Here is a 27,136-nt window from a genome sequence, read left to right as displayed (position 1 = left end):
TCCTTTGGTACAAACCTTTATTATCTCACACCTCCTTGCCACAGCTATCATTGAAACAACTGACATTCATATTTTACAGGTACCATAAAAAGTTACAAAGTGTAAATTACGATGTGTAGTTCACAGAGTTAAAATACTTGAGGGTTGACTTTCTGTCAACAGAATTTGGCACAGAGGTGTTCACACACGGGGAACAGGCAGAAACTTCATTCTGAGCGTGGCAGGCAGGCAGTGTTTGCAGGTTTAGAGGCAGAGCTTCTCCTATTGATGGATGGCTGGCTTTACCTGTGGCATTGAAGGGCACAAAGAGAAACACCCCAGGAAGCAGGCCCCAGGCAGAGTGGCATCCCACCAGAAATGTGAGTGCTGCCTAGCTCTTCCAGGTGCAGCTGGGGCAGGGTGTCACCATTCCTACCAGCTCCTTGCTCTTGCTGTGTCCAGCATGAGCTGCAACTGGAGCCTCTTGCTGCAGTAAACGTGGGCAGCTTCCTCTGCCTGCAGCAGGGCTGGCATTGGTGCCTGTGGTAGCCAAAATGGGTCTGTGGCTGCCAGGGCTCTGGCCTTTAGGCTCAGGGTTGCAGGGCTGCTTTACACATCCACACTAACACAGAGGTAAATATTTCAGATGACACCATGTCTATCACATTTAGAGACAGAAGTTCTATTTTAAAATAGCCCTGAGTACACTAGACAATTGGTTAATAAAAGGTAGTTTGGAAGGACCATCATAAGCAATATGCAGTGATAACTGAGCAACAATAAATATTTGAGTTGTTTGGAGATTTTGTTGGTTTGTTATTTTTTGTTGGGTTTTTGGTTTTGGGTTTTTTACCATCTCCATTGTTACAAAGCAATGACAGTATCAGTAGCCATAGCAACACAGTCCCTACTTGTTCTACCTGAGCCAGTTATGGATGGTAGAGAGAGCCCACAGATAATTTCCTTATGGGATTCAGAAGAAAACCTGTTTATAGGGTACCCTTTGGACCAGATATTGTCCCAAAATCAGTATCCACATATTCCCTAGAAGTTTTGATTAATTTAATCTACAAAAAAACATTGTTACTTTCCATCCTCAACCCAATGCTAATATTCTTAAATTTACAGCCTGATCTTCTGTATCATTAAGGTAATGGAAAAAGAACAGACTGAGAATGAGAGGAAATATCTCATTAGAGCAGGTAATCTAGGAGAGCACAATCTGACAGACTCCAAATCCTTCTCTCTTGAATTATCCTCACTACTCATCAGGGCAAGCAATAAAGAGTCACATCCAAAGGAAATTTCACATAGCTGGCTAAGACAGAGCAACTGCTCAGGGATCATCAGTTGGTACAATCCTCAGGACCCTGAGACCTCTTCCCAGGTAACAAACCTGCCACGTCTGACCTCCCTAGAAACATGCCCTTCCAGAGCTGAAACGGTCCTGATCTTAAGCTGGTGTCAAACATGCACAGGCACAGTGCTTCCTCTTCTCAAACCCTGCTCCTAAACCCCATTTTTGCTGAATGATAAGCCACCACTCAGTATTTTCCATCCATAGAGACCAGAGATCTCAACCCAGGGAAAGGTGGGCAGAAAGTGAGGAAGCAAGATGCCTGCACAGTGATCATCAGTGATCAGCAAAGGCATGGGAAGGGAGGGCAAGCACACATGGCAGCAAGAAAAGCTCAGGAAGAGGTGAATTGTGGGCACATTGACAGCAGTCTGTCAGGGAAGAGGGGCTTCTTCAGGCACTGCAAATTCCAGCCCTGGTTGCCAGACTGTTTGTGTCATTGTAGAGAAAATGAGAGCAGGACTCAGTGTTGTTTACATCCGGATGACAATAGGATGACAAGAAGGAAGAGCCCTCTTAAGGAAACCAACTTGTTGCTGGAGGGTTTTTTGGAGCACAAGCAGCTCTCTATCTGGCAAATACTTGTCTGGCTTTGGGCGTTGGTTCAGTCAGAGTTCAATCCACAGAAGTCATTTCCACTCTTTTCTATAAACACCTTCCTCTTTCTAAGGATTTCCAGAATTTCTCTGTAACTTACTTTCCAGAGTTCCACCTTGTTCTCAAAGCCCCAGGTGTGTTTCTCCCAAGAGCCTCCAGCCCATGCAATACACAATGTGTCCAGTACTGCTATTCCTGGAGCCACCTCCATGCCCAGCTGAGCCAACTGCAGATGCCCAGGCTGCCTGACAAGCCCATGCCTGACCTGTCAGAGCACCTCACTGATGGAATATTCAGGCACCAAAACTACTAAAAGCAGAGCAAACTCTTCACTAACATCAGACTACAAAGTCTGCAGGCAGTCAGAAAGTATGTGCAAATACAACAATTTATCTCATAAAAATTCAGTAATATATTAAAATTCTTTCCATACACAATAATCTCCAACACCCAGGCATTTTCACTGAAAAAGAGTTTGGTTAAGATTCTTTTTCTTTTCTTTTCTGAGGTGGATCTCCACATTTATGATAAACCTTTTCTCAAATTCAGGCACCTGGTTTATATACAATGCACCCTCTTAACCTGCTGCACCCTAGAGCTATGCTCACACTGCCTTGGCACTGCAGCTGTGTCACCCTGCAGCACCAGTTCAACACATCTCCACTTCTGTCAGTGGGGAAAAAAAGGAATTATCAAGTACATTTTCCTTGGTGAAATTTCAGAACTGACTGAACAAACTGGGCTGCACTTCCTTCTGTGCAAGTGCTTGACATAGGATTATTTTTAATTTGCACAGGATGAAAAGTTCACATGATTCCCTCCTTCTGCTGTCCTGTGCCTGCCACCTCTTCTGAGGCTGAAACTACCAAAGCTGCTTCATCTTCCAAACTTATGTTCCAAAGCACAGATTGTCCAGAAAAGTCACATCATTCAGTGCTTCCCACCACCCAGCACACACATGGACAGAAAAATCTCAACACTGTTCTCCAGACAGAAGGTTTGCTCTGCTCCATGACTTGGACAAACCATTTTTGCCAATATTCAATTCAGAGCTGAAGACTCTTATTTATTCTTAAATTCTCATGTAAGTGGTTCACAGTAGCCATCTGCTGAAAACATACACCTTCATTCCTGTGGAAGAGCAGCAGGGGTTTCTGACATTCAGAGAAGAACCTGATGTCATGTTTGATAAACGCTGGTAAATCTCTCAACCTCTAATCAAAGGCTTCTTTGATTTATGCTTCTGCTACTGATCTCATGCTGGGGCAATTTCCTGTCCTCAAGCTGTGGTAAGAACATCTGTGTGGAATCTCTCACTCACATTTCTGGCACACATGAACCTAAAAGGGCAACTCAAAACAGCACTGGCTTCAAGGCTTACATCCCAATGATCCCTCCCCACACGACCCAAGAATAAGATAAAAATCATTAAATCCTCGAACAATCCCTTCTTAAAAGTATTCCTTACATAAGGATAATTACAGATTGCAAAATATGGATTGCAAGAAAGACATCTTTGAGCAGACACTGTTTCTTTGCATGAGATTTGGAATTACAAATTGCAATTTGCTACTCGAAGATGAGAGATTTATGTGCAGGGATGCCATAATTGCTTTTGTGTTCTTCAAATAATTTCTTCAGTTTCTGCAGATACAATGCATGTAGCTGATCAATTTCTTCAGTGGTGGGGTTCAAGTTCTGTTTTACAGGGATGGGGCTTCCCACTGTAAATCAAACACAACAGCATTAGCTTCACTGGCATCTCTTTTTAAGCAGAAGTAAGAAGTAAGGGATTAAGATTCTGTAATCCCATCCAGATTGCAGAATCACAGCACAATTTTCTTACCCTGGGGCCTGATCCTGCCTTTCACAAGCCTGAGCCCTGGGTCTGGTTTTTCACTGACTTTTGCTGAAGTTCAGATAAAATTAATTAACACCCCCACCCCCCAATATTTCAGTTTGGCAGCAGACGAGCAAATGAGAAGAGTGATAAACTCTAACTTGAAGGAGCAGTTTACACTTCAAGGTACAATCCTCTGGGTTATGTGCTGTCTACAAGTTCAACACAGTATTTAAAAAATGTACTTTCTCACTGTCTTCTGATGTGAATAGTAAAACCATTCAGTGTGAGGTGTGCTTAAAGGACAGTGGTGCCCTCAACCACACTGTCACATGGACAGGACTGAAGGAAATATTTATCTTCCAATTTATTCAAAATGGATATCACTGCACCAGAAATGTGACCTCAGCCTAGGGATGGGTAGCATGTAAATTCCCTAAACCTGTGAGGTGTCTCTGAACCATCCATTGCCCACAAATGTCACTGGAAACAAAATGTTCTCCAGGCACTGTGCAAAGCCTGCTACCTGCTCCATGGGAGGTGACTCCATGGAAATCCAGAGGGCAGCCGTGTCTTCCACAAAAGGCTATGGCTAAAAAGTGGATTGCTAAGAGAACCTTCCCATGATCTCAGTCTCTCCTGTGTTGTTCAGTCATTAGATTTTGACAGCTATTCTTGCATTGGAAGCACCAACACATTAACAGACCCAACTGGGATTACAGAGGAAGCCTAGAGAAACAGAGAGCTAAAAGCACTCTTTGGACTTTTCCAAAGGCACCTGAAAATTCCTGTTAAGAGATGTTGCCACTTCAGATTGGATGGTGATGACTAAAGGGAAGCCTAACCAGAACCACAAAGAGCTGAGCCTGCATTTTCCTGCTGCAGCTCCAGCTGCACCAGCTCTCAGGCCTGTGTGGTGCTGAAACTCAGACTTTACACAGCTGGGGTGGGAACCCATGCCTGGATTGAGCAATACCTTAGAGGGGTGTGAAATCAATATACATACAATACAGGATTTCCAGAGGCAGGACAGGAAACAGCAAACAGCCCCCAAACCCTTCTGCAACAGTCTCTTCTCCCAAGAATGAAGATTTTTTGTGGGATGGAAAATTACATTCATCTCTCTAATATTATGTGCTTTAAGGAACTTGCTTAATTTGATATTTTAGAGTTGTTTCTATTTCTGTAAAGCAGTAATAAAATTTAAAAAAATAAAGGAAAACCAAAAGCACTCATCAAGCCCAAAACACTCAAATTCACAGATCTTGGCTTGGCTGAATGGCTCTTGGATCCATGGCTTGTGACCCAGGACTGGAATCACCCATACCTGGCCACGTTGGCAGCACAGCTCATCACCCCAGGTGAGCTCACTGCAGCTCTCAGGAGCTGAGGCAATGTTTTCAAAGCCATGTTGAAGCCAAGAACACCCCACACACTTCCAAGGACACAAGGACATTGTGATGATTCTCAAACACGGGGGAAGACACACAAAAGGCAAAGGACCTTGTGAGATCTTACAAGTTCTGTTGCAAGACTCTGGTCTTGCTGATTTGTAGCACTCCTGTGCTTTTGTCATGATGAAGAAATGCCTCATAAAATAAGACATTTTAAGCTTCAGAACAGCCCTGGTTTCATCAGCCCAAAAAAATAAAAAAGCAGATTATAGATCTCATCCAATACATCTCATTCCAAAGCTTTGATAACTTTTTGGCTTTAAAATAAGTGGCATTTTTAGCCTGCCTGTGAACCATGCAGGCATTAAAAATTAAGTATTTTCAAAATATTCAACTGCATGAAGTGATAAAACACAGATCTGCTTGAAATTTAACATAAAAAGAGCTATGTTTTTGTCTTAAATATTTTTATTTGTTTAATACTATAATCAAATCAACTCCATAAAAAGGGAGGGCCACCTTCAAAGTCCTTTGTAGAAAAGCTCAATTTTCTTTAGTTCACTCAGGTCAAAATCTGGCTAAAAATTATTTATCAAAAAATTTACAGAGAGACAACTATTGCCTTTGCATGAGACCCAGCATCACCTATTTTGTAAAGGTGTGGCTGTCAATAGCACTAGTAAAACCATGAAACATATGTTCAGTGAGAGCAGATGAGCAGTAATGAAAGCTTTTGGGGAAAAACACTCTCCCAAACTGCCTGTTGATGTGGCATGCACACTCCCAATTAAACATTTTTCCCTTTCCAAGGGAAAAAGCCAAGAGGGAAGGAAACACCCTAAAGACCTGCAAAGCCACCTAAGTGGCAGCCTGCCCAAGGGCTGTGGCACCACTCCCTTCCTCCTGCATCTCCCCCTCTGGCCTGATGAGCACCACACAAGCTCCTTCCAGCAGCCCTGATCCAGAGCTCTGCTGTACCTCAGCTGCAACATCCAACTGGTACTTCTCTGCAGAGCTTAAGAAATGAACTTCTGGGCTTCACATAAAACATCAGAACCCACAGCAACAGCTGCAGAGCTGTGGCAGCCCTCTCATAAACTGGACAACTCTTGGATTTCTTTATGGATTGCCAAGGATAGGAGCCTATGGATAACTGAGAATGAAGGGTAAGATTTGGCCAGAAAAGGGAAAGGAAGAAAAGAACTGTCCCCTTTAACTGGGAAGGACAGTAAAGCTCACATACTGGTTTTAGATGCACACTAATTAACTCTGTTAGAACAGATTTATAAATTTACAGATATTAGCAGCACATTGATGAATTTTTAAACATTTGCAAACACATTAGAAAAGGTGCAGGGAACTTACCAACAGTGTGAATAGGTTGCCTGTAAGGTATGAAGCCAAAACTGTATTGGAATACTCCTCTAGCATGAAATAGTGGCAAAGCAAAGCCCATTATCTTTTGCAACTTCTCCTGTACATTCCTAAGCCATGAACCTTTGGGGTTTGCAACTTGCTTGAATAGTTCATTTTCACCAAAGGAAAACACTGGGACCAGATGAGCCCTGTAAAACAAAGAGGACACTGAGAATTCCACATCAGCCTGCACTTGCACTGCAGTTCACATCAGCAGCATGGAAACAGTTTCACAATAACCAGCACAGAGAGTTTCAGCAGCTTTGGATTTCATCAGCAACAGGCATTCAACTCTTCTCATGTGCAGCAGCTTTTTGGATGCCTTGGTGTTTAAAAAAAAAAGTGATTGGCACACAACTAGCAACTTGCTTTTGGCAGTATTTAGTTGGTTGGTACCTATTGCAATTTGTGACTGTTTGGAATTATGAAAATGAGTTATTGCATATATCAAAAGTATGTCTTTATCCACCACTATTTCAGCACGTCCACCCTTGTTCCACTACATTTTTTCCCTTGGCAAGCAAAGGAGACTCATTGCTAACTTTATAATGCTCCCAGCTGGGTGGCATCAAAACCAGATCTTGGCTTTCCCTTGTCTTTTGACCGGAGTAATGCGTGCCCTTGATTTCAGCACAAAAACCTTGATAAAAACCAGACACCCTCACAGACACGAGTGCAATGCCAAATTCCTTCTCTGTGTCCAATTCCCAGCCAAACCCTGCTTCCTCGGACTTCTTAGAAAACAGAAGCTGTAATCCATTATTACCAGAGGTCACATCTTGCCCACAGAAATTACGTGAACCCACTTTGGCTCTTGCACAGCCTAATGAATTCTCATTCAGCTCATGAATTGGCCTGGGAGGAAAGGCACTGACTAGCTCCTGGACAAACAGCCTGAGTGGATAAATCAGTGCAGGTAAACCCAGCATTGTATTTAAAACCTTGGCTGCAGTATGGTTTTTGATTAATGCTTCATTTCATTAACTATTCTGCAGATTTTAGAGAAAGAAAAAAAAAAAAAAGCAGGGCAATCCTAAGCAGTCTCTGAAGGATTCAGGAATATTTTCTTTACTTAAATCTTAGTTTCTGTATCTTAGCTCTATTCTGCCCCCACCACCTTTGAGAAAAACCTTACTGTAAAATAGCAGTATTGCTAGAACATTGTCAGAATGAGTATCTGCAGAGCTGTGAATGCCTGAGGAGGACGCACTGAGGACAGACCTGGCTGGAAGCACTGAGTTCTGTCAATATCCACCTGTACAGTAAAAAACAACTGCTTCAACAGCTTCTTTAGCCTGAGGACTCACACAGACTATCATTCCCACATACTGTTCTGACTAGTGTCTGCTCAAAGTTTCTTCCTCCAGTGGATTTATCACCCTGCCACCTGTAAAAGAAATATCATAAAGCCTGGTACTTACTGTGGCTGTGTAAACACTCAACTTTTTACTACAACACTAAGACAAACAGGAACATCTTGTGGTGCAATAGCTGTGGTGCCCTGACACTGTGGGATTTGCTTTAATCTAGTGAAGACTTTTGCAAGATGCTATGTAGGAGGCTGAGACAGAGAAATAAGTAACTTATGATTGTGAAATTAAAGATAAGTTATCTGATTCATCATTTGTTTTGTGTCTTTAGGATTTCTTCACTTTGTATCAGATATTTGTTCTACCTTGGACCAAAATATCTTTTGCAAAAGTGCAGAGGACATTTGCTGACATATTCAGGCCATGTTTGACAAGCTCCTAGCTGAAGAACACAGGAGTCAGGACCAGGGAGCACAAGCCTCCACACTGCCCCTTCCTTCCTGAGCTGGTATTTGCTGCTGCAGATCATGAGCATCAGGAATGTGTGCAGGCACTGGTGGCAGATGGGGCTTCTCATCTACCTGGCCCTTTCATTTCCAGTTGAGTTGGAAATTTTCTTGCCATTTTGTTAATTGTTAAAAACAAGACTTCAAAAGCAGAAGCAATTACTGGATGCCAAGTCTTTGGGCAAGACCTCTGTTGGACTTGCACGGTCCCCCAGCCCTGCTGGACAGATGAGAAGTCAGAATTCCTGTGCTTCCCACAGAAGCAGGTGTTTGTGCTGGTGTTTGTAGGAATGACTTGGAGCCTGCTGCTTACATGACCATGTGAGTTGTAGCCCTTAGCCACTGGGGCAGGGACAGGCACTGCCACCCAGAGGAGGGCTCTAGGCAGCCATGACCCTTTCAGAAAGATGAGGACCATCACTGGAATCTAAGTAAGTGAAGGGGTTAAGGGGCCATTCCTGTGTTTTGTAAGTGTCCCACTCTTGCTGTTATGTGTTGGAGATACTTTTGAAATCAATGTCTTGAGAGGCACAGGTGTATCTGATTTCTCAATCCAAATGAATTTAGATGAGAGATAACCACCACCAACCTTTGTGATATGACAGACCAGACATCTACCAACATACTAATAAAAAAAAAAAAGTATCTAAATATTCTTCTAATCTTTATGGTTAAAACAAATAAAAGCTAGTGAGTGTTGAGGATCCCACTGAATTAATCAACAGTTGGACTAAGGACTCATTTAGTCAGTAAACTCTTAATTCAAATAAACAAGTATTTTTTCTGGGTACAAATTAGACTAGAATGTTACATTCTGTTGGCACAAAAAATTCTTTATGAGAATCCTAGTGATATGTGTAAGAAACACCCTTGGAATTTTGGCACAGAACAGTTTCTAGTTTTTTGCACTCTGTGTAAAAGCAGAGAGCCCCTCTTCTCAGAGACCACCTTTTCTCCAGTTAATAGCTTAAAAAGCTCTTACAGATTTCTCAAGACTAGTATTTTTTCTCATTGCTTCACATGTCAATGTTTAATCCTGGGAGCTGTTCAGAAAGTGTAGCTGGAACAGAGCATTGGTTTCAATATTTCTAATATACAAACCATCTAGACCAGTCCAGAACAAACACAGTAACTTAGACTGTGTAAATCACTCAAAAGACATTGATACCATCTCTGTTTAGTAACACACTGATGGCTGCTTCATAGTAAAAAGTTATCCAGTTTTTCTTGAGATTTTCACCAAAAATTCCCAGGAATTTACTTTTGCAAATGGCAATCTTCAAAAGTCTTCAGAAAACAAATCTTCCTAGATCATAATTCTCAGTGATTTAATGAAACAGAGCCTGGCTATCCAATTTGTTTGTTTGTTTGCTTAAAATGATAAGAAAATTCTACCTTAATGTATCTTTAATTTACAGAAGAGAAAGCAGAATGTTGGCCCTACTCAGAAAACCAGTCAAGATTTACTAATATTGTTTCATAATTCTTACTCTTTGCTAGTACAAGAAACAACTGAAATAAAACAAGATATGCTAACAACAACCTACTGTTGCAAATTATGAAAGAGAAAGGGAATTTTCAACACTCCTAGAGTGGAACTAGGTGGACAGATTGGCTCCTGTGCCAGATATCTGCATGTTCTTAGACACTTAAACTCTTTCAAATTCTCTAATTTTATATAATATGAACTATATTCAAGAATCAACCTACATTCAAAGCATGCTTCATGGAAGACCTACCCATGTTTCAGGGCCATTTTAATAAAGCCCTTCCTCTTGAGGATGTTCAAGGTGAGACTTCCAGGATGTGCATTCAGAGACTCCTCTGCTCCTCCAATGACAATGACAGATGCATGGCCCCCTCCTTTATTGCTCAGCACATGGGAGACACTTTCCTTGGATGCAGAAACCATTCCTTCAGGAGGAAACATTTTAAGAGTGACCACTGGATCCTCATGCACAAGTACAGTGGAATTTAAGAATATTTTAAAATATATAATTGATGTTTCAAAATTATAACAGCACAGAACAGATTTCAAAGGTTTGGGTCAAGCTCCTTACTCTGGAACAGATTTGGTTTTGGGCACATGTTTTGGTTTCACACCGATGAGTTAAATGCTGTTGCCTATTGCAAGAGTTTTGAGTTCTTCAGGGTGTGCTCTTCTGGCAACTTAACTCCCCCTCAGAGAGCCTCTGTGCCCAAGAACAGGAGGTGAATGGCAGCAGATACTGCTGAGAGGCAGCAGCTAGAGCTGTACAGCAGGTGCATACAAACACAGGCACAGAGGGGTTAACAGAATGTGTAGAGGATTTGTTAACTCAAATATGGAGCTACAGTGCCAAGCAGATCCCTCCACTCTTTTCACAGCTATAAAGCAGCAGCTCCATCTAAGGCAATAGCATGACAGCATTAGAAGAAGCAGAAAAACACTCTTCTACCATTCCTAATAACTGCATCAGCTCATTCTCTAGTAACCAGGCCCAGGCACTCATCAATATTTAGGCTAAAATAGCAGATTATATGAAGCTTTTCTGGTACTCCTGCTGATATAGATACTTCTAATTGGAGGTACACTGCTGTACAAGACTTTATCATCTCCTTAGGTCTTGTTCTGGACTTGGTGCTTTGAAAAATCCATGTTCCACCAGATATGCATCTAATCTTTCAAAGATTCCTCTTCCTTCTTGCCCTCTGTTTCATTTCAAAGGCTTATAGTGATCCCATTTAGCCAGAAGCCATGCTTAATTACACTGTGTTGAATTCATATAATCTAAGTGACAATTTAGAGATCAAGTCTAGTTTACATTGTTGGTTTTACAGAGCTGGTATCAAAATGCACTTTTGGATGTCCTGCTCCCTGCTTGGTCTTTTTACCAATACGGACATTACAATTTGGATTATAAAAATTTGGGAAGAGAGGGAAGATGACTGTGGTCTACTTTTGGGAGCTGGCCACCAAGAGGAATAGCTTGCAACTGGAGCAAGTCCAGACCTCAGCAAAAAGCTACATCCATTTGCCACATCTGCCTTCACAGTCACTGCTACTCTGAAAATTCAGCTGACCTGGGACTCACAAATAATTCAAGTGGTGCTCATTCAAGTCACCATGCATTTTCCCTGGAAAGAAAAGCAGAAATCACTGCCTTTCCCCAGGACAAATGTGTCTCCTGCTGAAGCAGAGCTGCCCTGCATGCAAGGCACTGCTCCATGCTCACACTGCAGCTGCGCTGCCAGAGGCAACAACTGCACGTGTTAGACACAGACAGAGAAAGAAAGGGACATGAAACATTGTGCCAGCAGCGTGGCTTTCAGGACATGGAAAATTTTGCAAGAGTCTTATTATTGGAGTGGTGATCTGTATTACACCAAAGGTCCTCTCTCATTTATCAGCTGCATACCTGTGAAAACCAAGCTCCAATGCTGGCTCTTCTTCAGTGTGCTTTTTACTGCAGCTCTTTCTCATTCTGCAGGTAAATATTTGTTCCCATGGGTCAAGATGCCAAAAACATCTGACTTCCAGACAATGATTAAACAACAGTGTTTAAAATTGCAATGTTCTACCACTGCCAATCCCTCACTTTGCAAGCCTCAAAGAACGCCCTCAGAAATTACATTTGCATGGAAAGGCATTCTCTGATATGCTGAAGTATACATAGATAAGTAATTCTGATATTAATCTGGGAAACATCCTAGGCATGTTTCTGTGCATGGAACAGTGGAACAGCTCCTCTGAGATTGCAGTGTCTGTGTTGCAGTCATGAATAAAGTTAGATCTCTGTCTCCTGAACTTAGTCTTGTGCATCAGAACATGCTTAAATGCTGGTGTTGAGTGAATTTAAGTAAAATAAGTCATGTATTAAACCACTGGGGGGGAGCACTAGTTCTTATTTCATTCTTCTCTTTTTTCCCCCAACTCAACTGCTTGTTATTTTTATCTTTTATTGCTGTAGTACCAGTCATGAATATCACCCCTTGATGACAAATGCTTCTCACAACAGAGAAAAAAGGTCTCTCTCTTTAGAGTTTACATCTCAATCAAAATTACACACATTTGCAACATAGGACTTCAATCAGAAGCAAGTAATTAACTTCTGAGTATAAAGATATTTGTAATGTATAACACTAAGCCCTTCAGGTAAGAGATTAGCCTGAATTTGTTTTACAAGTGCCTGCTAATGACTAAATAAAATTACAAATTATTATGCCCTTCTCTTCTTGTATATACTGGGTACTCAGGACTGCTATCTGATAGTTCAAAGGAAAAGCAGCAATTTCTTTTCAGAAAGAAAAAACAACTCAGTGATATAGTTTACAAAACTATTAATAAAACCTTCCAATTTTGCCACAACAGTTCATCATAAAATAGAGGTTAAATTTAGCACCAACAGTGATCCTTCTGAAATTACTTACCATATATAAGTAGAGGAATAGACTCTACATTTGTAACAGAAGCTAAAATATGGAGCAACAGCTGAGACATTCTGCTTTTACCTACCAGCACTCATTATGTATTCTCTGAAGAAGGGACAGCCAAACCAGATGGGCATGATATGGAGATATGGAGTAAGGCCAGGAAATAAATTTTTGAAAGGAGGATCAGTGCAAAAGTTTCCGAAGGCTCCAGCTACGAGGACCCCATGAGGGTGAAAGCCAAGTAAGTAGTTGTGATTTGGGTTCAGTTCTGAAGTTTTTATAAGCTGAAAAATAAGAGTCAGTGATGGGCATTATGATATTTACCCCAAAAACAACACCTATGGAGATTGCACATTGACAGGACATAGAAGCAATGACAATGAGTTTCCTTTTGAGCACTTAAAATTACTGTCCTGCTTTACAGATAAAGAAAGCTTAAATGGATGTGTCAGGATACCATGTCTAGATTTACTGTGCTGAAGCACTACCTTGTCACCCAACAGTCCAACTAGAAAACCAGGCCCTGTCCCCTTCTGTCACTAAATCTCAGATTTCCCATGTTTTAAAAAGAAGTTAAGTTCACTCCAGAGAGATTATTAGAATTTTAGCAAAGATGAGTCCCAGATGTCTGTCCATGGTTATGGCTATTCAAGCTGTTTGTGAGAAACCCTTTACTCACATGAATGGGAAAGTATTCCCTGAAGTATTTCCAGACAGTCCAGCTTCTGACCCAGTGGGAGCGTCTGCCCCCAGTGCATGGCGTTCCCCAGTCCAGGTACAGCCACAGCAGGTACAGAACAGCAAGGAACCAGAAATTGCCCAGGATCAGGATCACGAAGAATCCAAAGCAAAACTCTGCTACAAGAGACAAAAAGTGAAAGCACAGCAAGCATTAATCACATCTGTGTCCTTTTAAGAATGCCCAACCCTGATATGTTTTTAGAGATTTACTCAAAATGCATGCAAATTGAACTCAGCTTATTCCACATGGTGCTGTTACAGTGAAGGTGAAACATTACAAGAGTGTATCATCTCAGTCTATTATTTCTCCCTCTACTGCACAACTGGATGCTTGGTAGAGAGCATCTGGTTTACCTAAAGCAAAATAAAAGGAGACAGCAAGAACTAACAAGGATGTAATGCTTCAGGGAGTGAGAAGAAAGGAAAGCTGGGGAAGGAAAGAAGGGAAAGGGAGCCATAGCAACCTCTCTTTTCTAATTACAGGGATATTGGGCAATCATTTTCTATTCTCCTTCTCAGCTTCTCTACCTAGAATATGGAGTGATAGTTCTACTCCCAGCCAAAAGTGCTGTCACGGGCCAAGGAGATACACTAGACAAAAGCAAAACATGGAGAGGTTCCACTTCAGCCTCTAAACACCTCATCCAAAGGGGAAGTTCAGTGCTGCTGTGGGAATACAACAGCAGGTAAGTCCTGATACTTTCAAAGCCAATTAAGAAAGAATTGTAACATCCTGCTACAGTAGTGATACATAAGAATTGTATTATACACAATTCAAAGAGCAGAAAAAAGTTGTTTGGTTAAATATATTGTGTTACTTGGGGCTCAGCCTTGAAATAATTACTCAGGGAAATCCTATGGAAACTTTATCTTTGTAGAACTTGCAGACTTTTAGTTCTGGACTGTGTTGAAGAGCCGTGGTCTGAGATGTCTGAGGAGTAGGAGCTGCTGCTCTCTGCCCTGTGGCAGCCCTGCAGCAGCCTGCTTGCTCTGCCACCTCCTGAACAAACCCCAGCAGGCTCACGGATCAGATGCTGAAGTCCAGGTTGCAAGGGAGCCAGGGCTTTAACATCACAAATTTATACAGTGGCAAGCAAAACAGGACCTAGCTCTCACTGAAGACTCAATGGGCAGAGCTGCAAGAGCCCAGTGTTTTTCAGAGATATTTTACAATGCAGAAGCAGTAATTTATGTCTCACAATTGACTGGCTTTCATGAGGGAAATATCCTGTGAAGTCCTAAAAGAAGTTACACCAGTGAAACATACTGAGCTGAATACATCACTAAATAGAGCAGATTTAAAAACAAACACTAGAAGTACTTCAGGCAATAATTTGGCTCACACAATGTAAAATATCACCAGAACTGAAAACTTTAGAATAAGTAGATGAACCAAGAGTAAAACCCCCTCATCCTAGTTCAGATCACCTTCATTCAGGAGAGACATTACTTGGGTGTTGAAAAGTCAGCAGATTCCCTAGACTGTGCAGGTTCTGAGCTGAGATCTCAGCTTGGTCTACAGGCACACTAGCATTTCCTCCAACCTGAATATTTACTTTTTCTGAACTTCAACCAGTTTGTTCCTGAGCCTAGTTTGACTGTGCCTTCAGAATAGAATTGGCTATCTTGTCTAGAAGGGGATGAGCATTCACATTTCCAGCAGGAATATGAGCAGAAAAATAAGGAACTGCATTTGCTCTGAGGAAGGGAGAAGAAAATGACCATAAACAAAAGCAGGAGCAGGACAAAACCTACCATTTTCAAGGATACTCCATTCGTCAGTACAGAAGCTCACTGCTTCTTCCTCAAGCAAGAAACCCTGGTCTTGCACAGAAAAGCATTTGAGCAAGAGCTCTTGAAAACACCACAGCTAACTGAGGCCCACAGACCCCCAAAGTCAATGTGGAAATCTCATAAGAACTGAAACCAGTTCTAAGGAACATCATTAATGCAGGACAAGTAACACAGATGAAATATGACACTCCAATTCCACAGGGAATTTCACAGGGAATCCCACAACAGCATCACTCCAAAATAGAGCACAGATGTCTATTGAGGAAAAGTCATTACCTGGTCCTTGAAGAAGAGATCCTGAAACTATAGAAATTTCTATGAATGCTAATCTGGACAGGATGCCAAGGTTCTTGGTTTGAACAAGTATGAGAAGTTTTTTCTAGCAGCTATAAATCAATTGATTTGTTATGCAAGATTTAATAAGTATTTAAATTTCCTACCTTTCCTTTCTGTGTTAAGTCAAAAGAAGCACTTTTGACTTGACACCGAATCAATCACATGGCTTTTTTTAACACAGAATCACATGGCTTTTTACTATCAGTTTGCTAGCAAACAGCTGAAAAGTGCTTTGTAGCCAAGCATCCTTGCTGTGAGAGCTAATTACATCAGCAGTGAGAAGGCCCAGATAGCAGTACTTAATCCTGGGCAGACAAACATCCACCAGATAACAAGCTGGCTGCTTTGCTTTAGCTAGAACACCTTCCTGAGTGCAGGCAAGGTGTGGGGAGATAAGTATGCTGCTAGCACTTCCTCAGGGGAGCTCAGCATCTTGTAGGACAAAGTTGATTACTGCATTCCCAATGAGACATGTGAGGCAAATTCCTTTTGCCATACCTCCTCATTATTTCAACAAATTAGCAGCCTGCAAGATGAGCTAAACACTGATGACTCAAAACCAATGAGACTGTAAACACAAACCTGATGTTTTCTCCTTCAGACAAGACAGCGAGTAAATAAATAACAACCATTTTAAGTAAATTCATAAACAAATTCCAGTAAAAAGGTGAGTAACTTGGGATTTGTCACTCTACTGCATCATGTCCTTGGATGTAGTTCCAGTGTACAATTTAAGTGTAATTTTTTTGGTTGAACTTGAATTAGAGCTTTGAAAAGTATCTCTGCGATGTACTGGATTTTGGGGGTAGCTGAGGGGAGATGAGGAAATACAGACTAAAAGACAAATCACTGCCAGAGAACTCTGAACAGTGGGTTTGTGAACCATTGTTGGTGTGTCACTTCTCCTCCATTTCGCATTTGCAACACATGGATACTCATATTTTGCAACAAATGGTGAAAACCACTCTATGTAGTGTGAGCAACCAGCACTGGCAGCCATCCTGCCCAATGATGTTTGCACACCTGATCCTTCAATCATTAATCAGGCTCTGAGTTTGCAACTGGGGGCACCAGATTTATGAAATAGTCAAATGCCAGAGATAGGAAGCACAGGTTAAATCTGGAAATTGGAAGCTTCAAATGCATTTGGAGTTACTAAGGCATCAAAAATGTTTGATTAACATCTGTTGTGAAAGCCACCAAATGTAAGATTGTCCCTGGAAGAGAAAGCTCCCATTATGCTCAGAGCAGTCATGGACAGCATGGGCAGTGCAGGTGTGTCCCTGGTGCCAGGGGTGCTGCTGTCACCCCAAGCAGCACTACAGGCTCTCTGCAGTGCTCCAAAAACCATGCAAAGGAGCTCACTCCAAAACGGGTTGGGCAGCCAGCATCTGGTGGATGTGGATCAGTCTCCTGTGAGGGCCTTTGTCAGGTTATTGGTTTGGGAGCCACAAAGATACCTGAGCACTCCTGCCAAGGCAGCTGTATCTCAGCAGTGCTGTGACAGCAAACACAAACACTCAGATGCCAAGCTTTAGAGGCCTGTTGATGCTGAAATTTGGTTCCAAGTTCCCAAGACCTTCAGCTGGCAAATACTGATAAACTAGAGATAGAGCATTACACACAACTGACTTGCAGGTAGAGTGGCCTGGATACCATAAATCCCCAAGTTACTAATTGCCAAATCCCAAGACAGCATGCCAAATTTAGTCTACGTGTTTCCCACTTCTTTTCTTTCTCCTTAGGCATTCACTGTCACTTATGTTCACATAGGGGTTCTCAGGCTAGGGTCTCTGGCCTGACACAGCAGAGCTGGTTTTTTCTTAGTATTTTCGAGAGATACAAACAAATACACCCAAATACAAACAAGTACTTGGTTAAATTCCCTCCCTAAGATGTAGGTAACAGAGGCAGCATTCCTAGAAATACTAGTCAGTAAGTACCCTGTTATTCTCTGTGATCACACTTCAGTCCCTACCCATAGGCCACCAATAAATTTCATGGATAGATGAGTACAGAGTGACAAAAACAAGTAGCAATACCAGCCAGCTTGCTAGAAAAGGCTCATGGAGCTTAGCTGAGTTTTCTTAAGCATCAAAAGAGTTTTGTTTTTTTTTTTAAAGACTTTGAGGAAGAACAAAACTATATTAGCTATCCAGCTATAGCTGATGAATTAAATCAGCACCAGATAACAAATCATCGTGGCATGTTTGCAGGAAAGGTTAATATTTGCTTTAGCACATTACACTGACACCTTCTTTCTCAACACAGAAACCACTTATTATTCCAGCAGCAATCTCTCACTCTGTCTGTGGCAAACGTTTCATCATTTCTATTCTTTTGGGGAAGCCAGATCCACAACTCAAAACTGTCTCCAGCAAGTTCAATTAACAGACTGCTTCATCCTACATGCACAGAAGTTTAATCACTAGAGAACAGGATGTAGTTTAATATATACCAATGTCTTCAGCATACTATTTTGTGGTTTTGTGCATATTAAAGTGTACCTTATATTATATACTGATTTTGCATTATTAAGGGGTTTGCAAGTAAATACAGGGGTGCCTGCACAACAGTCACTTCCTAAATCCCCAGTGAGGAGCCCAGAGACAAAAGTGGGCCTTAGAGAATGCACTATTCTCCTCTACCATCACTTATTCTCAGAGAAAAACCATGGTATCCCTGCTGGAGAGTTAAACTCCCATTTCCCTCTCTCATTATCTGGCCCAAGACACCACCACTCCACCCAAGGTGCTCAGTTTTGCATTTGATTTTGGACGTGTTCAAATTCCACTGTCCATTTTCACATCAGGGGCACAGAAGTTAGTAGGAGCACATAGCTCACCAACTCACCTTCTAGTTTTACTTTCTTCCAAAACTCTGTCATTTGATTTGTGTACATTAGAGAGAAAGGAAAACAAAAGGCTAAAGCCCTGGGAAAGCAGCATTTCAACCAAATCTGACTTATTTTTCTTTGTTTTAATGGTTTTGCCTTTAAATGAGCCCTTTGCTCTACCTCCTGATACAAAGTGACCCTCACTGACAGATGTGCAGTATGAGGCACACAGCTCACAGCACACACCAAGGAGAAATGCCCATCTGCTGTGTGAGAAACAGAAAACCTACACCTGTTCCCAGTAATATCAGGGTATTAGGCATACTGGTAAATGCAGCAAAATTAATTCAAAGTTCTTTAGAAAAACACCTCCAAGCTTAAAAACAAAGATTTCCTGCAAACACTGGGTACATCCATTATATCCAGTGACAATTCCTTTAGTGCATATCCACAATGAACCTATGATCCAAAAATGGGTGTTATGTAACCTCTTTGCTTTGTCAGTCCAGCAGCGCTTACAGGCTTGGAGATGTTATTTCTCCAGGTGACTTTCTGCCTGGGTTTGGGTTGGACAGTGGCACAGAGTGACAAAGAACAGCCAGCACACAGGCTCACAGGCAGACATGGTGTGGGTGTTACATGAACTTGGGACAGGGCCAGACCTGCCCCAAGACTGTCAGCCCCTGGCCAAGCAAACAAATCCCAAATAACTGTAATTACAGACATAAAACTACCATCTGTAAAAACTGTCTGGTTTGGCCTTTTATCCAAAGTATAAGATTGCAAAATTTCATGTATCTGCTGTTTCAGCAGTAAAACACTAATGGCTTGAACACTATGCTTCAGCCTGAAGCTGTTTTGGATTTGTGCTTAATACAGTGAGAAATAGCATTTGCCAGTTTTCAGTTTTAACAGCTTTAGTTTTCTGGACTCAAGACCGGTAACACTTGTCTTTCAAAAGACAGAAGCCCAATTAAAACACTTCTCTCTTTCATGGAACTTATATCCAAACTTTTCTGGTCTGCTGACTTGGAGAACATAAGATAGAAAACCACATGGCATTTTCAGTCAACACACGGTGGGAATCTGTTAATGGGCATTTCTCTCATCTAATCCAGAAACTCTTATATTCACCCCCAGTATTTCAGAACTTATTTTTGTTTCTGGTGTCATGCCCCTGGATAATGAACAGGCAAATCACTGTTACAAAGAAAACTTGTCTTTTCCTTTTGAGGGTGAACTTTGGCAGCTTGCAGCACAGAACAAGGAAGTACAGGAACTTACAGCCAGAATGTTAAAGAGGTTCCTTTTGTACCTAATGAAATTCTGTGCACATCTGTACAGCTTTTTTGAGACAGAGGCATGTTTACTCTGCCTACGCTGCACAGCAGAAGCAATGGATCTCCAGTGCAGATCCAGCCCAAGCTGGTACACTGCATGAAGAAGCAGAACTTTGCTTGTTCCAGGCTGCTGCTGCTGTTTTTTTCAGTATTTGCAGACTGATTCCCTCTTTTTACATGAGGATGAGATTTAGGCTTCAACAACTACTGCATGTCTATATTTCAGGCCAGCCTGTGAGTTGCACAAGTAAGAGGGCATTTTCAGTCATCAATTCCACAGTCTCAGAAAACCATGCAGCATTACAACAAAGCAAGCCTGGAGAGCAAGGGCTTTTTATATTTTTCAGCCAGGAAGATAAAACCAAGAGTCTTTTATCCAAGTCACATTGTGAATTCTAAGTTGTAATAAGCTCACATTCCCCTTACAGCTTACTCAGTGTACGAAATCACTTTTTCACATGTCACTCCCCAGATTTGAAGCATATCATTGACCAATTCAGGGCACTAATTTACAGTTATCTTACTTCATCTGTTAGTCCTACAGTTCATTTTACTAAGCTATGGCACATTACAACACACCTAGATGGACAACTTCAGCAGCTAAGCCAGTACCCCATTTATTCACTGCTCTAAACAGAATCCCTCTATCTATATCATGAATCATTAGCTGTAATAGGGCATTATCTGTTCAAGTTTTCACATGCAGATATGTAACACAAGGCAAACAATCGAGACTGTGCTTGGCAGAAACTAGTTCCAGCCACACACAAACCCCCAAAGAACACCTAAACCTCCAACCTATTCTGTGATGAACTCACACAGTATTTCACTTGTCCCAAGGCATCCCCTCCCTGATTTGAAAGTGTCACTATTGAATCCAAAGCTTACAAACAAACAACAACTGTTCACAAAAAAAATAAAGGCTAAAAAATCCAGACATAGGGGCAGTCCAGAACATCAGAAATCAGCCCATTTCCTACTGCTTTAAGTCATTTAAGATTCATCCACCTGAATTTTCCTGCAGCTAAGTGAAATGTTTTGGCCCGATCACTGGCTGCCCTTTCACTTGAAAGCATCCGCCTACGAAATGACAAGGTCACATTGGTCAGCTCTAAAGATAAACATCCCTATGGTGCACAAGCAGATACTTATTATTAGAATCAAATTGTTAATCAAGCATTCTTGCAAATCCATTTTTTCATGATCACATGAACTCACTATACTCAACATAACCAGCCATAAGACCATTTCTGAGTTGATTTTCCTTGACATTCCCAGGCAGCGCCAGCTGCAGATGACAGCTCCCTACTTTGCCTGCTAAACTACAGAGAGGGGATTTTCTGCATCCTGATCACTTCTAATAAGCACAGGAAGATATGGTTTTATGCAGCAGTATTGCTACATTAAGGCAAAAAAAAAAAAAAAAGTTTTCTTCCACTGCCCCTGAACTTCCACTGCTTTATGAGACTTAAATAATGGCTCATGCCAAGACCTAACTAAATAACAGAAAATTAAAAGTACAGACTACTTAAAACGTAGCCACAAACAGAAACTGTTTATCGTTTAACTACATTTAATTTTGATGTAACAGAACATCTGCTGATTAATCTGCGAAGATGCTTCATACCCCTCCATACTTCCCCCAAATTTTTCATGTGTGAGTTAACAATCTAAAAAAACCACCTGAAAGACATCAGACCACCTGTAGGATAATATATTTGTAAGACATACAAAGAAGTGCACCCTTTTTACCTTGTAAATCCTACAGCATAGATGATCTTGAAGTGTTCCAGCATTTCCAGTGATACTATTCAATAACTACTTCCCAATTTATATAATCCATGGATTTAGTCTCATAGAGTTAAGGTTTATCTTACCTTATCAAGTGATTCATTTCATCAGATTCAAGATACCTACCCATGTGAATACAATTTGCTGCTGTGAATAGGTGCTTAATGATAGGTGTCTATTAAGATATTAGGAAAATTAATTATAGAGTAACAATCAGTAGAAAAAGATTACCAAGTAGAATTAGCAACACTTTCTTAAAGCCAGTGAGGATATTTTTCATACACTTACAGAACCGTCTGCATATGAATCAATTCACTGACAATGCCCATTATTTTTCATTACCTTGTTAAATGAGAATTTTATTGAACTACAGCATATAAACTTATTTTACGAAATTATGAATGAAAACAGCATTAGTCATGTACCAGACTTTATGCTCATCTTCGATAAAAAAGTTGCTGTCAGAAACCTACTGGGCGTCCCAATGAGGAGCCACCGACACTAGCTTTTTAGGCTCATATTTGAAGCAGAACCCACAGAAAGAAACAGACCCCCATAAAAGAGAAAAAAAAACATCCAAAGCTTTCAGGGAAGAAAGAAGTGCGATGCTCCAGCCCGCCCGGGGATCGCCGGGGATCTGCTCGCCCCCGGCCGCTCCTGCACCCACGTGGAGCCACGGCTGGCACCGAGCGATGCCCACGGGTAACGCTGATCACGGAAAAAGCCGCTCCTCGCCCTTTTCTCTCAGGGGCAGGGGCAGGAAGGAGGAAGGCTGTTACCCAGCAGGAGGAAGGAGAAGATCCACTGCAGAACGGCGACTGTCTGGATCCTCCTCTTTAGGGGGATATTGATGGGGGCAAACTCGACCTTCATGCTGACGGAGAGCAGCGCGGGAGGCACGGAGCTGCCGGCTCCGGCTCCAGCCGCCGCACCTGCCCGCTGCACGCCGCTCTGCCGCGGCCCCGGCCGGGCAGGACGCGCCCCTCCCGCCGCCGGCGCTGCCCACGGCCGCGGGTCCGGCAGGCGGGGACGGGGAGGCGGTGCCGCCCGCCCCGGCCGCGGGAAACCTGATCCTGGAACGGGAGCGGGCAGAGCCCGGGCACGGCTGCGGGGGCTGGCGGCGGCTACACCCCCTCCGCCCACAGGCGGCTGGAATGGGTGCCCCGGCCCGGAGCGCCGCGCCTGCCACCGCTCGGCATGAGCGGCACCGGGCGGGGGCACCGCGGCTGTGTCAGAGCGAGCCCCGCGCCTGCGGACCCAGGTGCGCCCTCACATCCAGCACCTGCGCTGCCCTGCCGGGCTTTTCCCCTGGGAGCGCCCGGAGACCCGGCACTCCGGGCCATGCTTAAGGCTCTTACCATTAAAGAGCTTATGGAGCTGACCCAGAACTTAGAGTTCCTGCAGTGTTTGGCGTCAAGAGTTTCGTTTTTAATTACACCAGCACACGCACAGCCTCCTCCCGCCCGCGGGGCGTCCGTGACAGGGATCGTCAGTAAATAAAACTTCGGCGTGAAAAAGAAACCACCCCCCGAAACTTGCACAGCATTGCCCCAGCTGAACCCCCCCCTCCTTCTCCCTGGGGACGGCGACAGCGCCGGGATTCACCATTCCCCGCGGGGACAGGGATAACGCTGGGAGCCGCGGTCCCCACGCGGGGATGGGCACAGCGGCACCGCCGCGACTCGCGGTCCCACACGGGCGGCCCCTCCCGCCCAGCGCCGGTGACAGCGCGGGGCCCCGGCGCGGGCTGATGTCACCGCCGTAGCTGCCCGCCGCGCTGCCGGGGCTCGGCGCGCCGCCCGCCCCCTCCCCAGGGGCAGCACGGGCTCCGAGCAGCCCCATGGCCGCCCGGGCGCGGTGTCACAGCGCCGGAGAGCGCGGGGGCCGGCGGGCGCGGCCGGGGGTCTGAGGGCGGCCAGCGGGCAGCGCGGCGGGAGCGCGGCGGGGCCTGGCGAGAGCGCGGCGCAGGCGCAGCGCAGGCCCGGGCCGCCATGCCGACCGTCAGCGTGAAGCGGGAGCTGCTGTTCCAGGCGCTGGGCAGGAGCTACAGTGAGTGCTCGCCATCCCCGCCTTGCCGCGGGACGCGCCCGCCAGCGCCGCGCCCGCCCGCTGCCATCGCCGCGGCCCCTCCGCCGCTGCTCGCCCTGTGCGCGCACCGTGCCGCCGGCCGCGTGTCCCGTATCACGGGACTGCACCGGGGCTCTCAGGGAAGCTCAGGCCTCAGCGCCGCTGGTTCCCCTGCCGCTTGCTCCTCGCCACCCACGGCACGCCAGGCACAGCCGTGTGCCATCGCCGGCCCCTTCAGCCCACTGCTCTGACACGCACTGCTAGAGCCCAAATCTCTCGGAAAGTGCAACCGCGCGTCCCCGCATGGCGGTTCCTGGTTGGAGTTTCACTGTCTGTGTTAGGATCTGCTTAAATGAAGAAGGAAGGAGAAGAGGGGGGAGCAGGCAAAGCGAGCGGTGAATAGCGTGGGTTTATTCAGTCCTTCCGTCCTGGCTCACGATGCAGATTTCAGAGCTGCTGGGCTGAAGGAGCATTCAGGACACGCAGTGGTTTCGAGCAGACGGAAGCTGTGGCTCTACAGACAGCCCGGTGCACTGTCAGAGCGGGGCATTGGCAGAACAGGGCTGCGTTACTCACGTGTTAGAACGCAACCTCTGTAGAACAACCTGTCTGATCAGAATAAGAGCACTTGGCAGAAGCTGCCCTTCTGATTTCATTATTTATTTAAGCCGGAGTTGCTGACAGACCCGGCTGAGGAGCTGATCTCCAAAGATCATTGAAGCCCCCCCTTGTGACTGTCAGATTACCACGTCAATAAATCAAATATATACTAAAGAAGCTGCTACTCAGATGCAAATATAAGGAAAAAATCTTCAAATTACTTTTACCTTTTTTTTTTCCAAAATAGCATTTGTTATCTTGTTTGAAAACATTGTAAACACATACACAAAAATTAGGTCTGAGGTCTACTTATTAACCAAAATTCACCCTCTTTCTTCACAGCGGATGAAGAATTTGATGAGCTTTGCTTTGAGTTTGGTTTGGAGCTTGATGAAATTGTAAGTAATGTTTTTATTTGTTGCTTTTTGAGTAGATGTAGCATATTGACAGCATTGATTTTTGGTAAGAGTTTGTATGGCGTTCTTTCCAGCACATCCCCTGTTGCAATGGTGTAGTGGACTGTATTAACACAGATGTTTTGAATCTGGAAAAATCCCCTCAGACATACAAAAGTTACTGTTTTGGAAGCAAGAGCCTCCAAGATGCATATTGCAATACTTCCTGGAGGTCAGCACACCGTGATGCTTGATCTCAGCCACCATTTTATTTAGCAGCATAAATACGGCCACAGAACATGTATTGATCATATTAAAATATCTGACAGCCTGGAGGTTCTTGCTTCTATAATATTTTTTCTTGAAATTAAAATTTTAATACTGAATTTTTCTTTTGGTACACTGCTTTACAGTTTCTGAATTTGAGGTTTTATGTCATCTCTTGTATTTGGTGTGTCCATTTGCTGTATAAATGCAAATTGCACTGTTAAACTTCTAATTAATACAATTTCTCCTATTATATCACTATCCTAGTGCTGCCAATGTTAAGCTATATCAGATTAAAACCACATTTTTGCTTGATTTCAGACATCTGAGAAGGACATTATAAGTAAAGAAAAGGGTGAAGAAAAGGCCAAGGGTGCATCTGATGTCGTTCTCTATAAAATTGATGTTCCTGCCAACCGCTATGATCTGCTTTGCCTGGAAGGGTTGGTCCGAGGACTGCAGGTCTTTAAGGAAAGGTAAGGCAGAGTTGTGAGATCTCTGTTTGTTGAAATATGGGTCCATTTCTGGTCAGTAAACAGAACTTCCTACTTGCTTGCATTTGGAATATAATTATGTGTTGTAGATGAGATTCATCAGGTGTTCCTCTGGAGAGGATCTATTGCATAACTTAAAAGAACAGACTAGAATGTTTCTGGGTTTTGTATCTGTTCTAAAAAGTTTTCAATTGCTGCTCCATTTGAGACTTACCCCCTGTAAAGAACTCCTGCAGAGAAACTTCTTTGTGATCCTTTGTAATAAATACCAAAACAAATAATTTATTTCCCTTTTCTGCAACAACTTTATATTGCTGAGTTCTTCCTTTCTAGTTCAGTAATCTGTTGACCATCCCATAAAAAACAAGTTCTGCACAGTTAGCTAATTACATTAGCCAAGAAACGTTACGAAGAAAATTTTCTTTAATTATATTTACATATAATCATATATGTTATATATATATATAATGTTATACATAAATATATATATGTTAATTATAATTATTTAATTATATTAAGATATAATTCCTGCTATATTTCTAGAGTTTGCTGCATTTCAGCTACAGACTTACTTCTGTTTTTGTTTTAGGATAAATCTCCCTAGGTTTGAAAAGATAATACCAGCTGAGGGTGAAGGTCAGAGGCTGATTATCACTGAACAGGTAAAATTGTTTACTGCACCTTTGTAAATGCATTGAGAGTTGCTGAAGCAGCAAGATCCATATCAGTATGATTTTGTAAGAGCAATGAGACTGGAAATCTTATTTGCAGAACAAAAGCAAAAGACATTTAAATATCTCTGCTAGTTGTGATCTATTCTTAGGAATGAGGAGTGGGAGGAGCAATAGACAAATTATTTTGGGTGAAGCTAGTAGCAGATCAAATCAAAGTTTCAGATGCAGCTGAAATCAAATCTGTTGAGGAGCTGCTGTTGTAAATTGCAGACTGCCCAGGTCCGGCCTCACGCTGTGGCTGCCGTCCTGCGGAACATAACTTTCACCAAGGACCGCTACGACAGCTTCATCGACCTCCAAGAGAAACTACACCAGAATATTTGCAGGTTAGTGCTTAAATCTGTAGTGTATAGTGTCTGTGTGTATGATTTTATCATGTGTTAAAACTGCACATCCTTATTGCAGAGAGGTGTTATGGATATGCCGAGGAAAATCTTCTATAGGAGCTCTCTTGATCCTTCTCATTTCCTTGCCTGTTCTTGTCTGCTGCCAATACTGTTCAACATAAATAGCTGTTACAGTTCATTCAGCAGTTTAGTAACATTCCCATTGGATTTGCCTTGACAATTGTGTTGCTATTCATAATAATATTTATTAAAATGTTGTTCATCAAATAATTTCTAGGCTTCTCAAAATTATCCTTGTGCTTTTTCAGTAAGCTCTTTTTTCATAAAGCATCATACTCTAAGAAACTCCCAAGTACTACTAGTAAAAACATTATTTTACCTTCTTTATTTCTAGGAAAAGAGCATTAGTAGCAATAGGTACCCATGACTTGGACACCATCACTGGTCCATTTACTTATACAGCCAAAGCACCTTCTGAAATTAAATTTAAGCCCTTGAATCAATCCCAGGAGTACACAGCCTCACAAATTATGGATCTGTATAGGGTAAGTGGAATTTTTCAGACTTGTTGCAGTAAATGAG

General features: G+C 42.9%; 2 protein-coding genes across 2 annotated transcripts in view; one reads left to right on the top strand and one right to left on the bottom strand.

Moving 5' to 3' along the window:
* MOGAT1 (monoacylglycerol O-acyltransferase 1) lies at window positions 1–22,795 on the bottom strand. Its single transcript, XM_071437480.1, has 6 exons — window positions 22,430–22,795; window positions 13,492–13,670; window positions 12,895–13,096; window positions 10,139–10,313; window positions 6,533–6,732; window positions 1–3,657 (listed from the first exon to the last, which is right to left on the bottom strand). Exons 1-6 carry the CDS (start codon window positions 22,521–22,523, stop codon window positions 3,503–3,505), a joined length of 1,005 nt encoding a protein of 334 aa, XP_071293581.1. The 5' UTR covers window positions 22,524–22,795; the 3' UTR covers window positions 1–3,502.
* Window positions 22,796–23,438: 643 nt separating this feature from the next.
* The window catches only part of FARSB (phenylalanyl-tRNA synthetase subunit beta), a 35,134-nt gene continuing 31,436 nt past the window's right edge, over window positions 23,439–27,136 (top strand). Inside the window, exons 1-6 of the mRNA XM_071437479.1 lie at window positions 23,439–23,699; window positions 24,660–24,715; window positions 25,301–25,455; window positions 26,063–26,135; window positions 26,418–26,533; window positions 26,949–27,099. Of these exons, the coding sequence (XP_071293580.1) occupies window positions 23,642–23,699; window positions 24,660–24,715; window positions 25,301–25,455; window positions 26,063–26,135; window positions 26,418–26,533; window positions 26,949–27,099 (609 nt within the window). The 5' untranslated portion in view covers window positions 23,439–23,641. The remainder of the gene's footprint in view (window positions 23,700–24,659; window positions 24,716–25,300; window positions 25,456–26,062; window positions 26,136–26,417; window positions 26,534–26,948; window positions 27,100–27,136) is intronic.

Source organism: Agelaius tricolor, unplaced genomic scaffold, assembly GCF_023055355.1.
Source record: "Agelaius tricolor isolate 1412-34295 unplaced genomic scaffold, bAgeTri1.0.p SCAF_12, whole genome shotgun sequence".
Lineage (NCBI taxonomy): Eukaryota > Metazoa > Chordata > Aves > Passeriformes > Icteridae > Agelaius > Agelaius tricolor.
The sequence above is the reverse complement of the archived record's forward strand: the minus strand, read 5'-3'. Positions and strand labels throughout refer to the sequence as shown.